Genomic DNA, 27,378 nt, shown 5'->3' on the forward strand with positions numbered 1-27,378 from the left:
TTACAATGAGCCATGTCTCAATTTTTTCTATGCAGTGCTTTTGGAGATAGAGGTGCAAAGTTTTTCGGTTTTTTCCAAGATGGCGCCCATACCACGTGACCTATGACATATTTATTCAAATTTTCTACAGATGGAGGTGCACCGATGGTGAAAATTTCTTGTCAATAGTTTTACGGTTTACAACCAACGGTTGAAGAGAAAATCATATTTATTCTGTGCGGACAAACAAACTCAAATGCAATACCCTCTCCTCTGGCGAGGATAATTATCCAACTCCTCTCTGGCTCTGAATTTGACCCGATTGCAAAAATATTGCTGAACTACAGGTTAATTTTCCGAATCCTGTTCAAAATATAACATTCAATTAATTGACGTTTGTGGACAGAAAGACAAAGTGAACCAATTGCTTAACCTCACTTTTTGCTTCGCACACGCACAATAAAAAGGCAAATATTGAAGCAGCATCAGTTTCTTATGTGCTGATCAATCATGAGTGGGTGCTACTTGTGACTAGTCTTTGGAAAGTGTTGCCCGTAGTCACACGATTTCTCCCGTACCCATATCTGCTGTTCTTTTCTACTCTCGACTCCCCCCGCAACCCCTTCTGACACACATGTGCAAAATAAAAACAGACTACCGTTGCTCAACAATTAAAAATTTACTTCGTTCAACATTTTCAAACCAAAATGTTATCGTCATATCAGAAGGCACAAGGAGAGCAATTTTGTACAGCAGGTGTATCAACCGGGTATTTTAAAAGGTGAAAAGGCCTTATGACGAGTCATGGGAGCAGGTTATGTCCATCGAGGCAGTTATAAACAAACAATATAAGTTTATTTTCTACAAATGAAATGACAGGTTTAGAAACATTTGCAGGCATGCAGTCCATACTACTATGTTACATTGCATTAAGAATTAAAAACATTTGTTGGACCATCACCTTGTTGTGGTTTCTCCTTTAATACTCCATTTTATGACATTCCTAATGGCGTTTTTGGTGACGGTGTTCATAATGTCGAAATCAACAAGTACAGTTTTTTTTTTTTCCCAGCGTCAATTCGATATCAGAAAATTGGCCGCACGATGTATACAATCTGCTACGTAGTACAATTCAACAAAACAAAATGTCTCAAACAACCACGGGAACATTTCACTCCAGAAATAAGGTGCTTCAGAGGCCAACCGTGCAGCACCTTCATATTTGTTAATGCTTGTGCAAACGACCCAGCACATACCATGCAAGCAAAGGTTCACTTCAGTGGCAATCGCTGGGAAAATCAAAGAACCGGCGAAACACAAACTTATTGGTATTACGTGTAGGCATATCTGGAGTAAACGTGTTGACTTATTCAGCTTTTCCTTCAAATTGCCAGGGTTTGCCAAGTAGTGTGAATATTTTATTTTTTTTAAGTAATTAGCCTGCCACTGCAACGAAGAGATCAAAAACTATTTTTTTAATGAACCATATATGACATGCACACAGAAAAGAAAACGAATCAAAGAAAATAAGTGTTAGTGAAAAACCGTAATGAACAGATTTCACCCGGACTGCCCCTAACAAACCCGTAAATAAGTTAGTTTTTTTTTGTTTGTTTTTTTAATCACCCTGACAAAACTATGTCGGTGTTAAGATCTGCACAACTAGTCAGGCGGCTTAGGACCGGATTTGAGATGGATATGGACGTTCGACAAAAGCGCCAATTCTTTCCCACATTACCCGTTACCATAGCTTTCCATTTTTGATAGGAACCACTTCCTCCGAATACATGGCAGCCATCTTGGATTTTCAAGATGGCCACCATTCTCAGCTTATAAGCCACTTAGGATCACAATCTTGGTGTCTAAATACATTTTCTGGGTCAAGGAATACAACTATACCATTTAGAAAAGCAACACAAAAAAGAAACTGAACATAAAACTTGAAGGAAAAAATACAAAAAACGGAATACTGTTAATGTACCATAGTCACTGAAAATACTGCAAAAAAAATGTATTCGGAGGAAGTGGTTCCTAACAAAAATGGAAAGCTAAAGCTATGGGTAGCATGTGGGGAAAATTTACCACTTTTGTCCAGAACGTCCACATCAATTTGCTGAGCTGCCTGACTAAAGTAGCAAATTAAACCAAGAAGGTTGGCGGCATAGCGTGGAGGAAAGTGCGCACTCACCTCTGGACTATCTAACCTGGGTTTGAATCTTGACGCACCTGTGAACTGTCATCCTGGTGTTTCACACAGAGGCCGATCCATCATGCCTGTGCCGTCGATCGTAAGGACGTTAAAACGGAGAACCAGTCAGTAAGCAGCGGTCATTGGTTGATGTTAGATCAAGACAGTCATCACCAGAATCCTGAACAAATTGACAAATTCCTGTCTGGACTGAGGACGGCAAGTGAGCGACCTGCTCTTCTTGGAGGTTCCTCGACATCAGGTTTCTGCCTCTTGCTATCGACAAAAAAAATCGACTGGGTAATTCAAACATCAATGCGAATAGCAATCTTCGACTACGAAGGGCATCCAACTCCAGACCATTGTTAGGATTTCAAAGATGACATCTTGGACTGGTTTCCAATATTGCACAAACACAGCGCACTTGAATCAGAGCAACAACTGAAATAATAAAACGCTATCATATTCCACAGCGGAAATAGTAGTTTGTATTTTAAATTAAAAACATTTTCAGGGCTTGAAAAGGAAAAGCATGTAAAATATTCTTACTCAAAAAAAACAAAAAACAACTAATTAACAAATAAACTCAAACTCTTTAAAATGATCAAGTTTGCAATGAAAGTGCACAAACAACAATCAAATAGTTTACACTTGATAATCTGAGACAGGTAGTGTAAACTGAAATCTGACAATTCTCTATAAAACTGTCAGACATCATCCCACGACTTCATGGCTTCCTAAATCACGATCAATTTAAGCAAACCAAAATAGTCATTTGTAAGAATCTCACCCATCAATTCACAAAAATCAGTTTAAAAAACAAAAAAAAAACGAAGAAGACGTTCAAAGGTCGGTTAAGCTCGGAGCACCACCCACCAATCAATCAATCAATCCTATAATCAGAAGTTGACATGACTGAAAAGCAAATTTCTAAACAGTGTGGACTGAATGAGCTCTTGTATCCACTTGGTAAGACATTATAAACCACATCCAATTTGAAACGGAACCACCGTCAAAAAGTCAAGGTTTCCTATGGTTTTAAGAACGTTGCGAAATGCTTGTGAATACTATTTTGTCCACAACGTGGCCTTGGGAGAAGAAGAAAGTGCAATCGAGAAAATATTTTCAAACCAATGGCAGAGCCAATTGGCACATTTGCACCTGTCCGATCGGCGGAGCATAACCAGGCCAAGAGAGATGACAAGGGTTGGCCAGGCCAGCTTGGCTTTTATATAAAAGTACCAATCCTCGCCGGTGTTTGCCATCTTGCCTTTCTTAATCCAAAGGCAAGCTTGATGACAAGTAACAAACATGATGCCAGCACCTTCAGCCTTGCGAACGGGTATATGGTTCATGCCGGGTTGGAGGGTTTCAAGTTGTTCAACGTCCCCAATCGAGGAATGAAGAACAACTGACCATTGAAATGCGACATTTGTTCTGATATTTGAGGGGGATGAGAAGTTAAAGGGATGCAACATTAGATATGGCACCGTATTACGCACGTCGCTAATTTACAATACCATCAACGAGAGAATCTATCAGTGCTGGGTAACTTTAGTGATGCAACCAGCAATAGCACCATAACGGCAAAACATTAGAAACCTGCATTTCCAAGGTCAAGAATAATTTCAAACGGTGAGCGAATAACAAATGCATAAGAGTATCAAAACCCACAATGTTGAAATCGAACCGTTCACATGACATTTGATGCCGGTCAAACCCAAACGCAGCAGAATTAGTTTGTGGCCATCTTCTTTAAAATCAAATCAAAGGCCAAACGTTCTTTTCTTTATATCAACATAATGAGGTGTCATGCTCAAAAATAAACGCCTTCATCAGGAAGATTTTTAAAACCAGATGATCTGGTACCGGCGCCATCAATCTTTCCAAAAGTTACCTTTCCACCAAAATGCTTTCTTTTTCCACCCCAGGCAGGCATTGAACAATCCAAAATCTATTTTCGAACTCGAAGATAATTTTGTACTTTGGGATAGAAAATATTTACATTACAACTGATGCTTCAATTTGTTTAGTTAGAAAATGAAGTACCAATTATTTTAATGCACAAAAAACATCAGGTTCACATTTCTGTATCAAAACAAAACACCTTTGTTTGATGTGAATACTGCATTGGAGATGGGTTGGGGTGTGTGCGGTGGAGTGAGAGGTGGGTGGGGGAGGGAGGTTACGGTGGGACGTAAGGTGGCGGCGACCTATATGGCGTCATGTTCTTCGGACGCAGACTTCTGCTCTCTTGAGCACTCGAAAAAGGTGGCGGTGGCTGGTACGGAGGAGCGTTTGGATCTTCCTCTCGCAGCGGTGTCGTTTCACATATAAAATCGTCACCAAGTGTCAAATTTCCAGGAACGAGTTGGCAGGGGTATTCAGGTGGAGGCAAAGGGGGTTTCTCCTCCGTTAGTATCAAAGGCATGCTGGATGAGGCTGTAGGTTTTGAGTCGTCAAGTTCATCCGCAAAAATGATCGGTACTCCTTTCTTGATGAACATCGCTTGGTCCTCCTCAGAGAGCCTGCCCTTTCTCTTCTTGCGATAGCAAATCATCGCAATGATGCCCGCGATCAACAGAATCGCAGCGACAACGACGGCAGGGATGACGGTGTTGAGGTATACATCATCTTGGCTAGTCCGCTCCGGTCCTTCAACTGGAGGCTCTGGAGATGGTGTTGGTGGGACAATTCGAGGAATTTGCCGAACGGGTACAAAACTGATTCCTTCGCAGTCAGAAGAACCGATGACATTAATCGAAACGGGCCGGAAATCTGGTTTCATGGCCGCTTCCAGTGTTTTTGTTGGTTTCCCATCATTTGTGCCAATCCTTTTGGCTAGCTGCCTTATCTCTTGTTTCGGACAGGGCTCCAAAGGAAGGGTGTTGTTAATCCACTCTATAAAAGTACCGTTCCCCAACTCTCGGATTGTAAGCACACTGGCGTTTCTATCGCCAAGAGCCATGGCTAACGTTTTCATCAATTTGATTTTCGCAAATAAATCTTTCGCGATGCTGTTGTAATCATTATCGAGAGTGGCGTTAAAAAATGCACTCGACAGGCCATCATTTGGCTTTTGGTGCACAATGATTTCCAATGCATCCCTCGCCTTTTTACCACCTTTGTCCATAGCGGTCAATATGTACTCGTGCTTTCCAACGAGCTTTTCATCACTTGGTGGAAGTCCAAACAGGACCTGGCTCGTGGTATTAAACTGCACCCAGGACATCCTTCCCACAGGCTCATTCTTGCTGGCAGAGAGAACCAACTTCAGTTTATCAGTCGTTCCATCATTGTGGTCAAAAAAGGTGTCGTATGGTATCTTGAATTGAAAATACGTACCAAGATAAACATCAAGTTGGTCAATGTGGTTCATCAAAATGGGTGGCTTGTTTCGATCTGGAATTATTCTAGTTGTTGTACGTGATGTAGTTGTAGTAGCTTTGGTTGTTATTTTCGCAATCGGTGCTGTGGTTGTTAAGCTTTTGAACGGAGTGGTTGGCGCAGGCGTCGTTTTCTTGTACACGGGTGTCTTCACCCGTGGCTTCCTCGTCGTCGTCATTGCCGGTTTCAACGTGTCGACCTTGGTCGAGATGGTAGGACGAGGTTTTTGTGAAGGGGGCTCATAACCCACTGTGGGTTGAATGAAGCCTGGGTACACAGCAGTTGGCTGAATTGCACCAACAACTGTGGTTGTAGTGGAGACAGACGTTGGCACAATGGGATAAAGGGCCGGAGTCGTGTACACTGCAGGCTTTCCTCTGCTGGGAGTGACGGTGACCGTGTGAGTAATAATGTGACCTGGGCCAGGATGCCAAATTGGAACATACTGCGTAGTTTCAAAGGCTGGCGACAAGGGTGTCGGTATTATCCTTCGAGGGGGCATTCCCGTTACCGGATGTGTGGGAAGAGGAACAGTGAATGTCGGTGTGGGAGTTGCATATAGCTGTCTTCGTACCCTCTTGATCACGGCAGTTTTATGATTGGCAATATGCCAACCCAAAACAGGATAGCCTATATGCTTTGCCATGGTACCTTGTCGAGCAGACTCTTCCACACTAATAATGTTGGGAACTGTTGTTTCGTCCAGTGAGCAACCGAGCTCCCAGGACAGGAGGGCACCATTTTCTGTCATCTTTTTTGCATTGCCAGGACCAGCCATAAATGCGGACATATCAAAAAGCTTATTGTTAACAACCGGCATCAACTTCATTTCTTCAGTTTTCACTTTTGAAAACAGCTGCATCTGCTTCAGAAGTTCGAGACGATGAAAGGGGTTCATTTTTGCAGCGTCTGTGTCAATAATTACAGTTAGAATGGTGACCGTTTCCTCTGGCTTGCATGCAAACTTTGACATTTGGGTTAGAAAATATAGTTTTGCATTGCTTTTAACCGTGTTCTTGTTGGAAACGACACTGATTGTGAACACCTCAGAGTCTATAAAGGTATTGTTCATTGTCGATATGGCGATGAAATACAATCCCACATTATCTTCCAAGGGCAGCCCGAGCAGACTCAATGTCGCATTGTCCCACATAAGCCAGGGAGGTAACCTCTCCTTTCCAGCTTCCGTTACCTAAAAGGGTGAGAAGTTAGTCGATAAAGGTACTGAACATCTTTCATGGCAATGTAACAGCGACGAATTCCAAGCACAAAAATAATAATTGTGTTTTAATGCAACAATTAATGATTGCACAAGAGTACCAAAAACAATTATACAAGGCCTGGCCTCGATGAAGACTATGTAATCAATGACTGGAGCCTTCAACGTAAAAAGATACATTCGTTTGATGGTGCTTATCATACTTAAACTTTCTAAAAAAAAAAGACGGGGGGGATATTGTAATCGGCTCAGTCTGTCTGTAGGTCTCTGTCAGTCTGTAACTAGGTCTGTAGGTAGGTCGGTCTGTCAGTCTGTAGATAGGTTGGTCGGTCTATCAGTCTGTAGGTAGGTTGGTCGGTCGGTCGGCCTGTAGCTAGGTCGGCCTGTAGCTAGGTCGGCCTGTAGCTAGGTCGGCCTGTCTGTCTGTAGCTAGGTCGGCCTGTCTGTCTGTAGCTAGGTCGGCCTGTCTGTAGCTAGGTCGGCCTGTCTGTAGCTAGGTCGGCCTGTCTGTAGCTAGGTCGGCCTGTCTGTCTGTAGCTAGGTCGGCCTGTCTGTCTGTAGCTAGGTCGGCCTGTCTGTCTGTAGCTAGGTCGGCCTGTCTGTCTGTAGCTAGGTCGGCCTGTCTGTCTGTAGCTAGGTCGGCCTGTCTGTCTGTAGCTAGGTCGGCCTGTCTGTCTGTAGCTAGGTCGGCCTGTCTGTCTGTAGCTAGGTCGGCCTGTCTGTCTGTAGCTAGGTCGGCCTGTCTGTCTGTAGCTAGGTCGGCCTGTCTGTCTGTAGCTAGGTCGGCCTGTCTGTCTGTAGCTAGGTCGGCCTGTCTGTCTGTAGCTAGGTCGGCCTGTCTGTCTGTAGCTAGGTCGGCCTGTCTGTCTGTAGCTAGGTCGGCCTGTCTGTCTGTAGCTAGGTCGGCCTGTCTGTCTGTAGCTAGGTCGGCCTGTCTGTCTGTAGCTAGGTCGGCCTGTCTGTCTGTAGCTAGGTCGGCCTGTCTGTCTGTAGCTAGGTCGGCCTGTCTGTCTGTAGCTAGGTCGGCCTGTCTGTCTGTAGCTAGGTCGGCCTGTCTGTCTGTAGCTAGGTCGGCCTGTCTGTCTGTAGCTAGGTCGGCCTGTCTGTCTGTAGCTAGGTCGGCCTGTCTGTCTGTAGCTAGGTCGGCCTGTCTGTCTGTAGCTAGGTCGGCCTGTCTGTCTGTAGCTAGGTCGGCCTGTCTGTCTGTAGCTAGGTCGGCCTGTCTGTCTGTAGCTAGGTCGGCCTGTCTGTCTGTAGCTAGGTCGGCCTGTCTGTCTGTAGCTAGGTCGGCCTGTCTGTCTGTAGCTAGGTCGGCCTGTCTGTCTGTAGCTAGGTCGGCCTGTCTGTCTGTAGCTAGGTCGGCCTGTCTGTCTGTAGCTAGGTCGGCCTGTCTGTCTGTAGCTAGGTCGGCCTGTCTGTCTGTAGCTAGGTCGGCCTGTCTGTCTGTAGCTAGGTCGGCCTGTCTGTCTGTCTGTAGCTAGGTCGGCCTGTCTGTCTGTCTGTAGCTAGGTCGGCCTGTCTGTCTGTCTGTAGCTAGGTCGGCCTGTCTGTCTGTCTGTAGCTAGGTCGGCCTGTCTGTCTGTAGCTAGGTCGGCCTGTCTGTCTGTAGCTAGGTCGGCCTGTCTGTCTGTAGCTAGGTCGGCCTGTCTGTCTGTAGCTAGGTCGGCCTGTCTGTCTGTAGCTAGGTCGGCCTGTCTGTCTGTAGCTAGGTCGGCCTGTCTGTCTGTAGCTAGGTCGGCCTGTCTGTCTGTAGCTAGGTCGGCCTGTCTGTCTGTAGCTAGGTCGGCCTGTCTGTCTGTAGCTAGGTCGGCCTGTCTGTCTGTAGCTAGGTCGGCCTGTCTGTCTGTAGCTAGGTCGGCCTGTCTGTCTGTAGCTAGGTCGGCCTGTCTGTAGCTAGGTCGGCCTGTCTGTAGCTAGGTCGGCCTGTCTGTAGCTAGGTCGACCTGTCTGTAGCTAGGTCGACCTGTCTGTAGCTAGGTCGACCTGTCTGTCTGTAGCTAGGTCGGCCTGTCTGTCTGTAGCTAGGTCGGCCTGTCTGTCTGTAGCTAGGTCGGCCTGTCTGTCTGTAGCTAGGTCGGCCTGTCTGTCTGTAGCTAGGTCGGCCTGTCTGTCTGTAGCTAGGTCGGCCTGTCTGTCTGTAGCTAGGTCGGCCTGTCTGTCTGTAGCTAGGTCGGCCTGTCTGTCTGTAGCTAGGTCGGCCTGTCTGTCTGTAGCTAGGTCGGCCTGTCTGTCTGTAGCTAGGTCGGCCTGTCTGTCTGTAGCTAGGTCGGCCTGTCTGTCTGTAGCTAGGTCGGCCTGTCTGTCTGTAGCTAGGTCGGCCTGTCTGTCTGTAGCTAGGTCGGCCTGTCTGTCTGTAGCTAGGTCGGCCTGTCTGTCTGTAGCTAGGTCGGCCTGTCTGTCTGTAGCTAGGTCGGCCTGTCTGTCTGTAGCTAGGTCGGCCTGTCTGTCTGTAGCTAGGTATGTCTGTAAGTATGTATGTCTGTAGGTAGGTATGTCTCTCGGTAGGTCTGTCTCTCGGTAGGTCTGTCTCTCGGTAGGTCTGTCTCTCGGTAGGTCTGTCTCTCGGTAGGTCTGTCTCTCGGTAGGTCTGTCTGTCTGGAGGTAGGTGTCTGTCTGGAGGTAGGTCTGTCTGGAGGTAGGTTTGTCTAAGTTCTGTCTAACGCTATCTCCTAAATGGTTGGGCAGAAATACAGCAAACGTTTTTTTTTTTTTTTGTATACAAAATCGAGGTAGTTATGATCTTACTTGGAAGTAATGATCATCAACTGGCAAGAACAATATCAGTTTTGGCCCCGTCCCATGGGTCAACTACCATAAAATCGAACAACAGGCACATTTTAAAACTTTTTAAAAACATTTTTTGGGGGATTTGACCCCCAGTTCATTCCCCAGCGTGTCGGGACTTAATGTCACAGGGGTCAAAATATGGAAAAGTGTAACTCTAAATTTGATGTTGGGTCAATCCTGGTGAAAACTTTTGCAATCTTTCAACTTTGCTTTAGGTGGGAAGCATGGGGATTTGCAATGGCGCGTCATCGACTTCGCTCTAGTTTTATTGTCCCCCCTCGCACCACGGAGCGAAAGGGTGACTATGGTTTTCCCCTCCGTCCGTGTGTGCGTCCGTCCGTCCGTGCGTGCGTAAGCGAAGGACCAAATTCTAATTTGGTGTGTGGGTGCAACTAGGCATATGGAAGAACCCTATTGAAAATTGGGTCGTCACGTCCAAATCCACGATGGCCGCCACCATATATATGTCTGAACCTTGAGTGGAATATCTTGAAAAATAAGGGAAGTACCAACTTCTAATCTGGTGTGTGGGTGTATCTAGGCATAAGGAAGAACGCTATTGAAAATTGGGTCGCCACGTCAAAATCCAAGATGGCCGCCACCATATATGTCTGAACCTTGTGAGCGAAATATCTTGAAAAATAAACGAAATACTAACTTCTAATCTGGTGTGTGGGTGTATCTACGCATAAGGAAGAACGCTATTGAAAATTGGGTAGCCACGTCAAAATCCAAGATGGCCACCGCCATGTATGTCTGAACCTTGTGAGTGAAATATCTTGAAAAATAAACGAAATACTAACTTCTAATCTGGTGTGTGGGTGTATCTACACATAAGGAAGAACGCTATTGAAAATTGGGTAGCCACGTCAAAATCCAAGATGGCCGCCTTGCGTCTTCCACTTTGTCAACTCATCACTTCACCGACGGGGGACCTAGGCGTAACGCTTGTTTTATTTGGTGTGTCTTACAATCTGCAAAATGAGGGTCAAATTATGCGATTAAATGAAAGGCAAGGGTCGAGTTGAGGAGGCTCCCGAGATGGCATGGGCTTTGTACGGCACTTAATTGGTGCTAGATTTAAAAAAAACAAAAAAAAAAAAAACCTTTGGAGGCCTTTTTTCCCCGCAAAGCAAGGGTTGGCCTTTTTCGGGGACCGTGGTTGTTGTTGTTTTTTGGTCCCCTTTTTGAAGCAATGTTTTACGGCCGGATGCCCTTCCTGACGCCAACCCTTTTTGTCGCCTTTTTACGACAAGCAGGGAATTACGAGTGAACGGGTACTCAATTAGCCGACCTCGGAAGGATGACAGGCTGAGTCAACCCCCCTGGCGTTAATTCAGCAATCGACCGGGATTCGAACCCAGGATCCTTGGATCCTAAGCTGGCACCCGAGCCGCTAGCCCAACACCAGGTGCTAGATGCCGTTCAATAATGCAATTCTTAAGTCAAGCTGTGGATAATCAAAAATCAAAGCAAAAACTATTGTAGCTTAAGCCGACTGTTGGTAAAAGATGTATTCAGACTGTGCTGCTTGCAGTCGGTGAGCGCGTGTGCTAGCCAGGAATAGAAATCACAAATGCCATTGCTTGCAAATTTGGCAACAGAGATAGAATGTCGGGCTGTCAAAGTCATTGGAAGTGCAGAAAGAAAGCGCTTTGATTATAATTATTAGTCATTCCTCAACATTCACAGCATCTGCTGAACAAGTTCGGATGACGAAAGTGAAAGTAACGCCGATATGAACTTATTAACAGCCTTCCTGTGCTTTGATAACCTTTATGATTAAACAGACAACACCTGCAGATTGCTCAAGTCTGTATAAATAATTGGTCTTTACAGGGGAGAAGCAAAGTCATTCTTCGACTTGAAAAGACAATAAAAGAGGCTGTGTTTCAGGCAAATTGTCACAAAGCTGGACATGCAATTCCTACGACTAAAACCTTCGGCTGTGGTTGTATCCTGACCACACAAAGCATTCTGCATGAAAAGCTAACCAGATTAATTTTTTTAAACATTCCAAAAACTAACTATTGAGAACATTATTAAAGCCAACAAGTTGCGTCACCCGATCAAGATTGGGTTATTTGAACTTCCGTAAACAATCAAGAAGATTGATGTTTAGAGCTATAGCAAAAAATATATCCGGGAGTGCACCACAGCAGTGTTGGGCCAAACGGCCTCATTTCGTTCTTCTGAGGTCAGTTTCTCCTCGGTCTCGTGTCGTTTTTTTCTTCTTCTGATTTTCAGATGTACATTGTACAACGCATGCATACATAGAACTGCCTTGCGGGGGCAGAGGAGGGTTCATTTTGTGCCCATGACCTGACCCTGAGTATCACCAGTGCATGTGCAAATGGATATTCGATTGAGATTGGCCCAGGGGTGTGGAATTGCACAGAAACAAAATTAAAAGGCCACACACCTTGTTCTTATGCATGTCGATTAGAAAATAACTGAAAACAATATGCAGCAACAACATGGCTAACGCATTTAAACTGCGAAATCTGTTGAAAGAACATTCAATTTAACTTACTAACTCACCTTTAGTGGTCCAACATCGCCGTATCGTGGACTCCGAGGTATGTTCAGTTGAAAGGCATACCCTACCAAAGCCGCCACATCAGGAATTGTCCAAACCTTATCAGGATTCAAGTGTGGTCCATCATCAAGGTTGTGAAATGTATGGTACAGGGAGGCCTCGATTTGATTTTCATCACCCTTTGATACGAAGACGTCCGCGTTTCCAGCTTGGCATAACGGAACACCCAGCGCGATCACGACGATTTTGACGTAAATGCACAATCTTGAAAACCGAAAGGCTAAGCAGTGTTTGGAAACCATGTTTAAAAGCTCCACAGTTGTTGGGTTATTTTCCAGGATGCATCACCTCTTCCTTCAATTCATTCGCCAGTGAAGTTCTTCAGGTCTCTACAAAGGAAAATAATCAAATCAAATGACAATCTAAGCAATGCAAGAATGTGATGGGATAAATAAATATAAACTTCCATAACAAGCACAAACGATTGGGAAACTTTGCACTGACCCTGTCGGAAAATATAATTTGTGTACAGTACGACAAAGAACACAACAAAAAAAAACGTCTATCGAACGGTCAAAACCAGCGCAGTGCAAAATCTTTAAAAAGTGACAGCAAACTGGGGCTGGATTTGTTTTAAATGTGAAACGTGATCGTTCTTGGATTACACCAAGTTTACAGACTCAGTTACACGTTCACCCCAATTGACCAGTAGATGGGCCAACAACATCCATGTGGCCATATATATAATTAATGGAAGAATATTTACTGTTGCTTATGTTTAGAAAACCTCAGTGACTAGACTAGACACTAGGACTAGAACAGGACAAAATACAATAACATTAGAACAAGTAATAAAAACATTTTAAATAATCGGCTTGTTCTCGTCACCGAACCAACTCGTCCGCCAAGTTTAGTCATAACTCGTCCACAACTTTTTCAAATATGTTATTTATCGCTTTTCATCCAATCTCTCAATGGTGAAGAATCGCTTTAAAATTTAATAACTCTCGTATCCGAATCCATATTCAGATCTTCACCAAAATTGAATCGATTGGTCCTCGTCACACACGCAGCCTCTCCGCCAAATTTCGCCCAAATCCATCCATAACTTTTTGATATATCCTGCTATGTATCGTTTTCGGCCCTATCTAGCAATGGTGAAGAATCACTTAAAAAATTCTTCTAGCAGGATCCAAATCCAGACCTTCACCAAAATCTAATAATTTCGTCCTTGTCACATACACTACTTCTCTGCCAAATTTCATCCGAATCCGTTCACAACATTTTGAGATATCTTGTTCACAGACAGACAGGGATGAAAACATAACCTCCATCCACCTTCGGTGGCGGAGGTAAAATGTAAAGGGATGTAGGGATGTTACTCCAAAACGTACGTAAACAAGGTAGGGATGATCATGAGAAATGATCATGTGAAACCATCCCTACATCTTTCTTTAAATAATGATTGTCCCTAGAAAAGACAGCTCTATTGAACACGCACACTGACACACATGCGCACACACAAGGAAAGAAGGAGATGGCAGCCTGATGGAACTCAATCGAGTGCACAGAGCGACGACTGTAGCCTGTAGGATCAGCAGATTACGTGAAAAGCTCACTAGACTACCAAATACAATTTGTGTACAAGCATGAACACAACAAACCGAAACAGCAACGAATACAGCCCCAACGATTGCAAAAAAGAAAAAAATACAAGATGAAATCCCAGCAGATATATAGTGACAACTGGGAGAAATACAAAAGAGCAGGGAAATATATTTTTAAAAAGTTGGACAGATTGGGAATAGACAAAGAAGGATCATTGGAATGGCTAAGAAGAGGTCAGCTCAACTGGGACGGAGAACGAATCATTGTTAATGCCTAAGACCAAGGACACTACACAAATGGATTTAAGAAGATGGCAGGATTGAGTCAATCGGACAAGTGTAGGTTCTGCAAGGTAGAAAAAGAAAGGACGAGTCACCTCCTATCGGAATGTAAAAAAACTCGTCAGAACAGCTGTACATTCAAAGGCACAACAAGGTATGTCGAGTAATCCAATGGAACATCTGCAGAAATTTTAATATCCCAGTTCCACAAAACTCGTGGAAACATGAACCAACTGCAATCATGCCATCATCAAAAGTGCTGTATCTGTTGGATGGTACCAGAATCATTGCCATCGATAGAAGCAGGTCGGAAATATGCCTTCTGAAGAAGATTATTATTATGAACGACGAGATGAATTCCCGGGTTTGACAGATAGTTTTTTTTGTTTGTTTTTTCGTTTTTCCATGGTCTGGAAAACTGAAACGTGATCTCTGCCTAGACAATCAGTTGAACAGACCAGGTAGGTTCTCAGATGTAGCCTAAGCAACTTTTTAGCAGAGATACTCATACTTTAGTTTAGTATGTAGCAGATGGGGCCACCATTTTTTCCCCTGCGCCATCCCTACGTAGAGTACTCTACATAGAGACATAGCATACTCTCTGATAACAAAAAGACATAAATGATGTTCCTCTTTCAGTCATTGTAGTTGTACTAGTACCCTGCTGCAATGAGCCGGCGAAGCCAAAGCCTCTGGCCACTATGGCATCGGTAGGTTAGGTTGTTGGTAGTAGGTAGGTGTAGTAGGTACCGTACCTAGTTCAAAATGACACCATTTGCATTCTGGATGAGATTAAAATTTATAAAACTTACTTCTTGATTAATTCGGTGAATTCCGTCTCAACTTCGGATATTTCCGGCCATGAAAAACTATCCCCTACGGCCGCGAGATTTCTAAAAAATAATTCTTCATCAATTTTAGAATATTTGACGCCGTTTTCAGCCTCCGAAACGCGGTAATAAGCTTTTTTGAAATATTTTTTCAAATGCTCGAATCTCATTGGTTCCGGTGTTTGGTGACGATTTTCGTTGAAGATAACCAGGGCCTGTGCGGGCCCGCGGAACGAGGTTGGTCTTAAAGTATTATATTTACAAATTAGAGGTGCATAAGAGTGTGAATCAAAAAAAGACGGGTGAAACAAACTCCTATTGAACTTTTTCTCAATTCTTTATGCATACTTCCGCATCCGCAAGATGGCGGCCTCCATTGAGTGATTTGGTGCGTCAAAGCTTAGAATTCTCAAAGGATCCAGCAAAATCTGGTTTTTCAACATAATACGTACGCGTTCATTCACAACACCGGCTTCGCCGGCTATAAATTGTATTTGTATTGTCGTAATTGTAGTCATTGTAGTCATTGTATAACTATAACGGTGAATTTGTATATGTATACAGCAATACCCCGACCTACGTCATTAATTGGTTCCATAAGCCGTGACGTAACTCGGTTTTTGACTTAAAGTCTTAAAAATGCCTTAAAATTAAGACAAACACCGTAAAACTAGAGTAAATAACTGGAGGAGGCTGCGGCTTCGCCCTGAATCTTTTCCGCTCCCCGTCGGGAGTCCCTTCGTTGTTTTCTATCGGTCGGGTCTTCTCCTCGAACGGGGTGACCGGCACGGACGTGTCGACCGTGAGCGGGCTTGTGTGCCGAGTGGCTCCGCGGCCCGCTTCACCACGGCGTGCTTTACCCAACGTGTCCGAGCAGTTTCACCGGTGGTCGTGTCGTGTCGTGTCGTCTGTGACGAACGAACGAGCTCAGGGTTCCGTGAACCCAGCCGCCCCGGGGATCGACGCTCGCCTCCTAGTCGTAGACGTGCCCCGTCTTTCCTCGAGCGGCCGAAGTTGCGTGCTTCTTTTTTTTGGACGATGCGATATACGCAGAAACGACGACGTACAGGCAGGCATTTGCAAATCCATGCACATGTGCACATGCACACATGCACACGTCGATCGGTTCGTCGACGCCGGATGCCGGCGAGGTGCCCGACGAGGCACCCCAGCTCGAGGCATGACACGGTCGTTCGTTTCACATGGGCCATGGGCCATGGGGCCTGACCTCGTCGCAGACATTGCACACTCTGCACGGTGACGTTACGTGACGTCTGCCACGGACGGTCGTCCGAGCCGGCATCGTCGTCGTGTTTCGCCGTTGCCACGTTACGTTGGTTGTTTTACACAGTAAAGGAACCTTTACACAGTAAAGGAATAATCACAAAAATACCAGCGAAAGGCAAAGCAAGCACGCGACCGCAGCACAGGACAAAATGCAAATGGCGTCGCCTTTGTTTTGAATGAGAACCAGCAGCTACGCGTACGTACAGTATACTGCACGTACATTTTTATATTTTTAATGTGCTTTTTATTGTATTTTAAATTGTTTTGTCAGCTTCTTTTATTGTTAATTTATGTACTATTTTATTTATTTTAAATATATTTTTAAGGAAAAATTAGTTTTTTTCACGTCCTCCTATTATGATGTAGGAGTGACGTAAAGTCGCACATAATGACGTTCGCTGAACTGAAATTTACTCTAGAAGAGTGGCGTAAAGTCAGATTTGACGTAGGTCGAAATGGCGTAAAACGGGGTATTGCTGTATATTTGTTTGTTCATTCACAATTATGTTGGTTGGTCACGTGTGTTATTCTGTCTGTTTGTCAACCACCTGCAGGTCACAAATTTAAACTGATCTTCACGAAACTTCACCAAATGGTAGAGTTGGTCATAAGCAAGAAGCCTATTGTTTTTGACGTCAAAAGGTTTCAAATTTCTAAAATCCTCAATTTTCATCCAATCGACTTGAAATTTGAAAAAACGCAAGGCTGACCCCCGCTCTAGCAGGGAAAATGGCCTTAAAATGCATGTTGTTGTTGTTGTTGTTGTTGTTGTTGTTGTGGTGTTGTTTGACTTGAAATTTGAAGAGCATTTGCATATCAGGTCAATTTAACAATATCACCGAATATTTTATTTGTATTGAATGACTGTTTTACATTTTACTGAATTTTTACGATCACTCAATATTTTACGTCAACATGGGCCAAAAGGTCAACATAAGCCGTATTTCTAAAATCGCCAATTTTCATCTGATCGACTTGAAATTTGTACAGGATTTGCATATTTGGTCACCGACTTCAACCAACAATTATTTTGAAGGTCAAATCCGTCAAAGTGATGAGTAAAAATTCCTCGTTCTCAATTACCGCTGCTACTATGAAGCATAAGGCCCAAACCACAGCCACCTTTTTCTATCTTGGGCTAGATGTTTTGCCTCTTCCATTAGATCCTTCTCCACTGTTTGCTTCCATTTGGTCCTCGTCTCTCCACTGACCGTTAACTGTTCATACCGCTATGGTCCATTCTTTGACCTCATATTTCCTACTCCATTCTTTCAATATGTCCAAACCATTTCAATCTAAAATTGTATACTCACACTCACTGGATTGTGCCTCTCTGATAACTTCATTTCATATTTAGCGCTATGCAAGGGGAACAATGCACCAGGTGCATGGGAGAAAGGGATTTGCAGAGCGTGAAACTCTGGAAAGTGGCGGGGATTGATTTGAGCGCTCCGTGCTTTTGTCATGGTCATCTTTATGGATCGCAATTTCACATGTAGGTTCACCAGAGAACCTATACATTATTGCAGCCAACGGTAGAATAAGGAATATTTTTTTTATCCGAATTAAAAAAAAAAAAAAAAACACCTTTAGAGGCCATTTTTCCCCGCAAAGCGGGGGTTGGCCTTTTTCGAGAACCGTGGTTGTTGTTGTTTTTCGGTCCCCTATTTGAAGCAATGTTTTACGGCCGGATGCCCTTCCTGACGCCAACCCTTTTTGCCGCCTTTAACGACAAACAGGGAATTACCAGTGAGCTGGTACTCAATTTATCCGAATGCACCGTCATAAACAATATTGTGATTACCTCGTGGTCTACATATTCGAAGAATTTTCTCAGCACTGTGGATACCGTATGGACAATTCAGTTGTGAGAATGAATGGAAACACACATGATCTTCATTCTTGTGTGGTTATTCTTGCCACCACCATGGCCAGCTTTTCCCGTCATTGGGGACGGGTACTTTTCCTGGTTTATACAAAAATCACCCCCATTTCATTACCTCCACCACCGAAGGTGTTTTTGATGTTTTCACCCCTGTCTTATCTGTTTGTTTGTGGACAGGATATCTCAAAAAGTTGTGGATGGATTCGGACGAAACCTGGTGGACAGGTTGGATGTGTGACAAGGTCAAATCAGTTCAATTCTGGTGAAGATCTGAATCCGGATCCGGAAACAAGCATTAAAAAAATTTTTAAGCCATTCTTCACGATTGAATGATGGGGCAAAAAACTATTTCAAAAGGTTTTCAAAAGTTAGCATGACGTTTCAAAAAGTTGTGGATTACTTATGACAAAACTTGGTGGACAAGTTGGACAGGTGACAAGAACAAGCCGATTCGATTTTGGTTCAGGTCCAAATCCAGATCCGGCTTATCAGTGGGATACAAAATATAAACTGTTCAGCCTGGCGGAGATTTGCTCTCTACCGAGTGCCGTTTTAGTTTTAATTATTTTCTTAAGTGAATTTAATTGGAGAATCTATTTTTTTTGCGTTTCAACTCAAGATCAAATCAAATACAACAATCCCAAAAGTGATCGCTCTTCATCGCTTTAACTGCAATGCTTGAACATTTATTGCAATCGCCCAACAATTTTAATATCGTAGATTCATTGCAGCGATTCCAACCGATTCCTCCTTTTTACTAGCAAAGTGGTAGCACGTCTGCCTGGTTCCTATGGCATATCCAGTATCCACTCATCAGTCTCACGGCAGAAGTGCCAAAATTCAGCTCAACAAAGTTTCCACGATAATCCTTTAAAGTACAAAAAAAACAACTCCTGAAATAAACTTCACGAGTCTTAAACTGCCAGCGATCGTACAAAAGCAACCGACAGAATGACACCCGCAATTTGTGACGAGTTCACAAAAAGTCACGCAACTCTGGAATCAAAGCCAATAGTGAGGTTCTGTCAACAACATGGGCCTTTACAACATGGGCCTTTACAATGCACGACTGTTACGAAATGCAGCACACACATTTAACGTTTCGACTCGGACTTTCATTCTGCCTCGACTTGGTTTTAACAGAGAAGTTGCAAACTTGCCAATGCCTCATCGCCATATAAAGTGCAGTAAAAGGTGCTACCGGTCTCTTCCGGTACCCAAAACGTGCAAATGCTAAGCACTGTACGGAACACGACGGCATAACTTTGCAAGCCGTAATCAAAATAGAAAGCATCCCAAACGCATCTCAAGCCAATCCTGACGAAAACAACTGCTAACTAGAACGGCACTCGCATACCTCCACCAGGCTGAACGGTTTACATTTTGTATCCCACCGCTAGGCCAGATCTATATCCGGACATTTTGTCATTGTCAGACACCAAAATGTAATCGGCTTGTTCTCATCACCTGACCAACCTATGTACCAAGCTTTGTCCAGATCTGTCCATAACTTTTTGAGATATTGTGTAAATATCGTTTTTGGCCTATCCCTCAGTGGTGATTAATCACTTTTAAAATCCTACTACCCAGATCTGCATCTTCACCAAAATCGAACCCTTTTGTCTTGGCACACACCAAACCTCTCCAAAAATGTCATCCGAATCCATCTACAACTTTTTGAAATATCCTCATCAGACAAAGCTATCTCGTAAAAGTACACTGAACGGCTTTTCCCATATTTGTTCAATGCATCCGTGATTCCCTTTTCAATTAGCTCCACAAACTACTGAATGAAACGTTGATGATGGCCAATTTTATCTTCATAACATCAAGATTATTTTGCTACCTGGTCTAAGTGTCGTGCACAGAGCTGCAACACGGACGGATGTGCGAGCACACGTGCGCGCACACGCACACCTTGCCCTGCTTGATGTCATGGAAAAAAGGCCCTCATAATCATTGGGATCTCCGACAATTAAGCGAGTGTCTAGGCCTGTCACTTTTGCATCGCAGACACATTGGTGGCCTCTCTGTATTCTACCGCCTCCTTTTTTATCAGACTCCAATGCATTATGACATACTAACCCGTATAAGGAGAAGAATGATCGTTTTAAGGCCATTTTCCCCGCTAAAGCGGGCGTTAGCCTTACGGGCCCCATGACAATCATGGTTCCCTGTTTGAGGCAATGTTTTTATGGCCGGATGCCCTTCCTGACGCCAACCTTGGTCACGCTCTTACGATGCGCAGGGATACGGTGTACCTATTCTAAACCGGGGTACACACCGGGATCATTCATCCCAGCAAGCTGGTACTCAATTTGCCGACCTCGGAAGGATGATAGGCTGAGTCAACCCCCCTGGCGTTAATTCAGCGATCGACCGGGATTCGAACCCAGGATCCTAGGATCCCAAGCCGGCACCCTAACCGCTAAGCCAACACCAGGCATATAAGGAGAAGAATAATATATATATATATATATATATATATAAGGAGAAGGCGTATAAGGAGAAGGTGTATATACCAGGCGTATAAGGAGAAGGATCTATTATAATCTTATACTATGAAATAACTATTCTAAGGGACCTGTATGGTGGTTGCCATTGCTTCTTAGCGGTTTCCTAAAACTAACAAATACACATACACACATATACACATATACACATATACACACACAAACACACTTTTCTATGGAAATCAAGCCATGGGCTCCCATGTTACCAGATACTTGAAACAAGTGACATATTGATGGAAAAGTATTCAAGTTCTCATCTGTAGGTGGAGAAAATCTTGTACAGCAGATGAAGCAAAACAAAAACAGACGTGCAGTGATTTTGAAGTAGAACATTAAACAAACGCATCGTTTTGGAAACAGAACGTTTTGCTACATTAATCATTTTGCAGAATCTGTCATTCTCAAACTTTGGAGAAGCAAAAAAAAAGAAGATTTTTTTAGTGAAAAGAGAAAAAAAAAGAAGAAGAAGAAAAAAAAGAAGCAAAACAAGCAAGGACATACAAAGCAATCTTTGTCATCATTGAATGCGAAAACGGTTTCAAAGTAAGATTGAAAAAACCCAAAAAGCACAACTACCACCACCATAAAGCCTGGCTTAACGGTTAAGGTGGCTGGCTTAAGACCTTAAGGTCTTCAGTTCAAGCCTCTGTCATCCTTCCGAGGACAGAAAAACGAGTTCCAGATTACCGGTAACAGAGGCACTGCATCAGCGGCACATCCACGCTTCCAGAAAAAGATACCAAGTGCAGCCATACTGCCTACGGAATTATAAGAAAGCACAACAATTACTTCTACCAAAATTATTCCCATCTTGTGGGGTCGGCCTGGCAGGCTTTTCGCCCACATGGTGTTCCATTGACGGTGCAGGAATTTGTAATAATTCGTCGTTTGTAATACAAATTTATAGCTGGGTCGAGATTCCAACCCAGGATAGACGGCTCCAAGTCGAGTGGGCGTGCTCCTCGCTTCTCGGTGATCTTGCCAGAGCCTCAGACATTGACCCACAAGGAATAGAGAAAACAAGCGTTACGCCGAGGTCCCCCGTCGGTGAAGTGATGAGTTGACAAAGTGGAAGACACAAGGCGGCCATCTTGGATTTTGACGTGGCGACCAAATTTTCAATAGCGTTCTCCCTTGTGCGTAGATATACCCACACACCAGATTAGAAGTTAGTAGTTCGTTTATTTTTCAAGATATTTCACTCACAAGGTTCAGACATATATATGGTGGTGGCCATCTTGGATTTTGACGTGGGGACCCAATTTTCAATCGCGTTCTTCCTTATGCCTAGATACACTGTTACGTGCTCCTCCCCAAACCCCCATGTCACTGTGTACGTCCGAGCCCCGAGAGGCGTCAGAGCCCCGAGAGGAGTCACGGCAGAAAAATGAGTTATTCTGTATGTCAAAGATCAATGGTGAAGCCACACCAATTGTTACAAACAAACAAGTATTGTATCAAGATCACACAAGAATAACAGTACAACAACAATAGTAATCAATTGTAAAACCAATATATATTTCCTATGATGGTACCATCAGGTTCGTACAATATAACTCACTGTGCTCCAAGTGAGCGAAAAGAACATTCCCCAATGGCTCTATTCCGGCATCAAGCCCAAGTCGATCCGCTCCAGCGATCGTCAGAACGATGTCCAATCGAGACCAGAATCCCGTTGGGTTGGCAGTTACAGTCCTGCTGCCAAAGCTGCGCTAAGGTGCCCTCAAGGCGACTGGGAAATCCAAAGGCGCCCTCCAGGCGACTGGGAAATCACACCCTCGGGTATGGATGTTCCACGGCTCACAGTCGGCGAACCGCAAATTAACCTTCAAAAGCCACGTTGCGCGCGCGCGCACGCACACACGCACGCACACACACACCAGATTAACGTCTGAATGTGGTGAAAATGGTCGAAGTGAGATGAAACCTTGAGCGAAGCGCAAGTCCTGCGTGAGTCAAAATGGCCGACGGCCCGCTCTCGTGGCGTAACGGCACTCTGATGATTCTCTCCGGAATCAACCACAAAACCTGTCACGCAGGTTGATCCGTCACAGTGATAACAACTCTGTCGCAGGAATCCCCTTCTTGGGAAACCCAAAGTTCGCTAGTGACTCCCGTTCGCCAGCGTTTGCTCAAAATCTCAACGCCGCTCGGCTTCTTCTTGTCAGACTCACTCGCTCCGCCTTCTTTTTCCTCCTCTTCCTCTTCGTCGTCGTCCGGTTCCGGTTTCATTTAAAACATTGACTTTTACCTTTTGAAAATAGTAATATCTATTTCCCTTAAATGACAACAATAATAGTACATGGAATCAAAAATGTACAGTGGATGAAAACCACAACAACAGAAGTGACGAATCCATAACAACACCCACACCAGATTAGAAGTTGGTACTTCGCTTATTTTCAAGATATTCCGCTCACAAGGTTGACATACATGGCGGCGGCCATCTTGGATTTTGACGTGGCGACCCAATTTTCAATAGCGTTCTTCCTTATGCCGAGATACACCCACACACCAAATTAGAAGTTGGTACTTCGCTTATTTTCAAGATATTCCGCTCACAAGGTTCAGACATACATGGCGGCCGCCATCTTGGATTTTGACGTGGGTTGCACCCACACATCAAATTAGAATTCGGTCCTTCGCTTATGCACGCACATACGCACGGAGGGGAAAACCGTAGTCCCCCTTTCGCTCCGCGGTGCGACGGGGGACAACAAAGGCCAAACGCACATCATGGGGCAGTAGTTTGGGCATTTTCATGAATTCAATTTAGATCGACGTTGAACTTTGTTGATGTTAATGTCACAATTACGAAAAATCAAACTCAAACTTCCAGATAAAGTTGTGCAACGATAAAAACAAAACACTGGAGCAATTTCGTGCTCATCCCTGCTCATCGTAAGAGGCGAGTAAGGGTTGGCGTCAGGAAGGGCATCCGGCCATAAAAACATTGCCTCAAAAAGGGAACCATGAGGTCATGGGGCCCGCAAGGCGAACCCCCGCTTTAGCGGGGAAAAATGGCCTCAAAACGATCATTCATTCATTCATATATTCATATTCATACATCGAAAGAGTAAAAACTCAACAAGCATTTACAGAGGCAGGAACATGTTCACACTGAGGTTCCAACTAAGGCATGCAATAAAAACAAGGCAAACTATTTTACTGATTTCTAAAAATAATACATCGGTAACTTGCTCGCCGGTGTTACCATGTGAGGAGAAGGGACGTGGAGTTCATTCATAGCACGAAGTGATGAATGAAACACCCAAACACACCAGGAGCACGGGCTCAATCAACACCTTCCCAACCGAGGACGTGGAGGGAACCAGTGAGGGAGGACGTGGAGGGAACCAGTGAGGGAGGACGTGGAGGGAACCAGTGAGGGAGGAAACCAGTGAGGGAGGGAACCAGTGAGGGAGGGAACCAGTGAGGGAGAGAACCAGTGAGGGAGAGAACCAGTGAGGGAGAGAACCAGTGAGGGAGAGAACCAGTGAGGGAGAGAACCAGTGAGAAAGGACGTGGAGGGAACCAGTGAGGGAGGGAACCAGTGAGGGAGGGAACCAGTGAGGGAGGGAACCAGTGAGGAAGGGAACCAGTGAGGGAGGGAACCAGTGAGGGAGGGAACCAGTGAGGGAGGACGTGGAGGGAACCAGTGAGGGAGGACGTGGAGGGAACCAGTGAGGGAGGACGTGGAGGGAACCAGTGAGGAAGGACGTGGAGGGAACCAGTGAGGGAGGACGTGGAGGGAACCAGTGAGGGAGGACGTGGAGGGAACCAGTGAGGGAGGATGTGGAGGGAACCAGTGAGGGAGGACGTGGAGGGAACCAGTGAGGGAGGGAACCAGTGAGGGAGGGAACCAGTGAGGAAGGGAACCAGTGAGGGAGGGAACCAGTGAGTGCGGGAACCAGTGAGGGAGGGAACCAGTGAGGGAGGGAACCAGTGAGGGAGGGAACCAGTGAGGGAGGAAACCAGTGAGGGAGAGAACCAGTGAGGGAGAGAACCAGTGAGGGAGGGAACCAGTGAGGGAGGGAACCAGTGAGGGAGAGAACCAGTGAGGGAGGGAACCAGTGAGGAAGGGAACCAGTGAGGGAGGATGTGGAGGGAACCAGTGAGGGAGGGAACCAGTGAGGGAGGGAACCAATGAGGGAGGGAACCAGTGAGGGAGAGAACCAGTGAGGGAGAGAACCAGTGAGGGAGAGAACCAGTGAGGGAGAGAACCAGTGAGGGAGAGAACCAGTGAGGGAGGGAACCAGTGAGGGAGGGAACCAGTGAGGGAGGGAACCAGTGAGGGAGGGAACCAGTGAGGGAGGACGTGGAGGGAACCAGTGAGGGAGGGAACCAGTGAGGGAGGGAACCAGTGAGGGAGGGAACCAGTGAGGGAGGGAACCAGTGAGGGAGGGAACCAGTGAGGGAGGGAACCAGTGAGGGAGGGAACCAGTGAGGGAGAGAACCAGTGAGGGAGAGAACCAGTGAGGGAGAGAACCAGTGAGGGAGAGAACCAGTGAGGGAGAGAACCAGTGAGAAAGGACGTGGAGGGAACCAGTGAGGGAGGAAACCAGTGAGGGAGGGAACCAGTGAGGGAGGGAACCAGTGAGGGAGGGAACCAGTGAGGGAGGGAACCAGTGGGGGAGGGAACCAGTGGGGGAGGGAACCAGTGGGGGAGGGAACCAGTGGGGGAGGACGTGGAGGAAACCAATGAGGGAGGACTCCTTACCTTGACGTCAGGCTCGAGAGGAGCACTCACCTCGTGCCAATCCTGACGCCAAGATACATGCCCTTACCCCCGCCCCCCTCCCCCCCGCAAGGGACATCCTGCCAACCCAGCCAGCCCCAGCCCACCACCATACACATCTCCTACCCACCTTGCCAACCCCCTAACAAGCACAACACACGCCAGCCCCCTCCCAACCCTCAACATACACAGGTAACACAACCACCGCACCAAGCCGACCCCTGAACAAGGACACCCCAACTCATGTGCCAAACAACCCAGGCCACCTCCCCCTCCCCATGACAACCCTGAACACACACAACCACCACCTCCACGACCCTAGGCCAACCCCTAACATGCACACCCCAACTCATGTGCCAAACACAAACAATGCCACATCCCCCTTTCCATGCCACATCCCCCTCCCTCTCCCCCTACCCATGCCACCTCCCTCTCCTCTCCTCTTGCCTCCCCATCTCCCCATTCCCATGCCACCTCCCTCTCCCCATTCCCATGCCACCTCCCTCTCCCCATTCCCATGCCACCTCCCTCTCCCCATTCCCATGCCACCTCCCTCTCCCCATTCCCATGCCACCTCCCTCTCCCCATTCCCATGCCACCTCCCTCTCCCCATTCCCATGCCACCTCCCTCTCCCCATTCCCATGCCACCTCCCTCTCCCCATTCCCATGCCACCTCCCTCTCCCCATTCCCATGCCACCACCCTCTCCCCATTCACATTCCCATGCCACCTACGCATTCCCATGCCACTTCCACCTACCCATCCTCACTCCACCTACCCATTCTCACGCCACCTCCATGTACCCATTCCCATGCCACTTCCACCTACCCATTCTCATGCCACCTCCCCATACACATTCCCATGCTGCATCCACCTCCTCTTCCTCCTCCCCTTCCCCCTACCCATTCTACCTCCACCTCCTCTTCCTCCTCCCCCTACCCATTCTACCTCCACCTCCTCTTCCTCCTTCCCCATGGCACCTCCCCCTTCCCCTCCCCATTCCATTCCACATCCACCCCATATGCCACCGCTCCTTCTTCCCCCTCCACCTACCCCTATCCATTCCAACCCTCAAAAATAACTAAACACACACACACACACACACACACACACACACACACACACACACACACACACACACACACACACACACACACACACACACACACACACACACACATACACACACACACACACCTTCTCATCCTATATGCAAAATCCCTATCAAAGCTCTAACAGAACCCTCCTAACAGTAACAGTGACTCCCATCACGTTTCGTTGAATTAGAAGAATATACAGCACAAGGATCTTCGACACATGGAGCCATTTGTGCCAGCACACCTGCGCTTCATCAACAGTTGACCAAGCGCGCGATTCCACACGCCGGGCTCCGCTGTGAATGTGAAACTTACGTGTAAACGCAATCACAGCATGAGCAGTGCAAAGCACTCCAGCCGCCTCAGCTCCATGCAATGGCGGCGGTTCGAGGGGTCTTGCTTGAAGCCCACTAGCTCACTCGAGAAATATTCTCCCTTTCTCCACCTACTACCCCTCCTCGTTTACCTCTTCGTTTACCTCCACCTCTGCCACTGCCTCTATCACTACCACCGCCTTCTCTGCCACCGCCTCCTCTACTTCTAACGCTGCCGTTGCATCCTCTACCTCTATCGTTTCCTTCTCCTCCTATTCTTTCTCTTTCATATATAATTATAAGGACACTACCGCAGAACCATCGCCCCCCAACGTTAGTGTATCGGGTTATTTATTTATTTATTTATTTATTTATAGATATCAGAGTATCAGACCAAAGTTACGCTGCGCATTAAATCTATACAGTTATACACGAGGGACAAATAACAAAGATTCAAACTGTGTGAACGAAAAAATCTCGACAAAAGGGTAAAGAGCACTACCGCGAATTTTACCGCCATGACCGGCACAAACTAGACAAAAACGTCGTGTAATAGTATGTGCGGTACAGTTTAGGCGGTTCGAGGTCCGAAATGTAACACTAACAGTTAGGCCAAAACAAGTAAGAATAAAGTAATAACACAAAAGAACAAGTATAACTTTGTGCAGTACATAAACCTGGAAATTAGCGAATTTTACAACTTCATTTTGATTTTGAGGAACATTC

The 27,378-nt window shown here is 45.6% G+C and overlaps 2 protein-coding genes across 2 annotated transcripts in view; both read right to left on the reverse strand.

Moving 5' to 3' along the window:
- Window positions 1-27,378, reverse strand: part of LOC144891699 (uncharacterized) — a 1,187,956-nt gene that overhangs the window by 249,608 nt on the left and 910,970 nt on the right. The window lies entirely within an intron of this gene.
- On the reverse strand, window positions 640-27,009 carry DAG1 (dystroglycan 1). The gene is made up of 4 exons (XM_078775644.1): window positions 26,654-27,009; window positions 12,102-12,488; window positions 2,062-6,746; window positions 640-1,752 (listed from the first exon to the last, which is right to left on the reverse strand). The coding sequence occupies exons 2-3, from the start codon at window positions 12,399-12,401 to the stop codon at window positions 4,353-4,355; spliced, it is 2,694 nt and encodes an 897-aa protein (XP_078631770.1). The 5' UTR covers window positions 12,402-12,488; window positions 26,654-27,009; the 3' UTR covers window positions 640-1,752; window positions 2,062-4,352.

This window comes from Myxine glutinosa, chromosome 4 (genome assembly GCF_964187855.1).
Source record: "Myxine glutinosa chromosome 4, kmMyxGlut1.1, whole genome shotgun sequence".
Lineage (NCBI taxonomy): Eukaryota > Metazoa > Chordata > Myxini > Myxiniformes > Myxinidae > Myxine > Myxine glutinosa.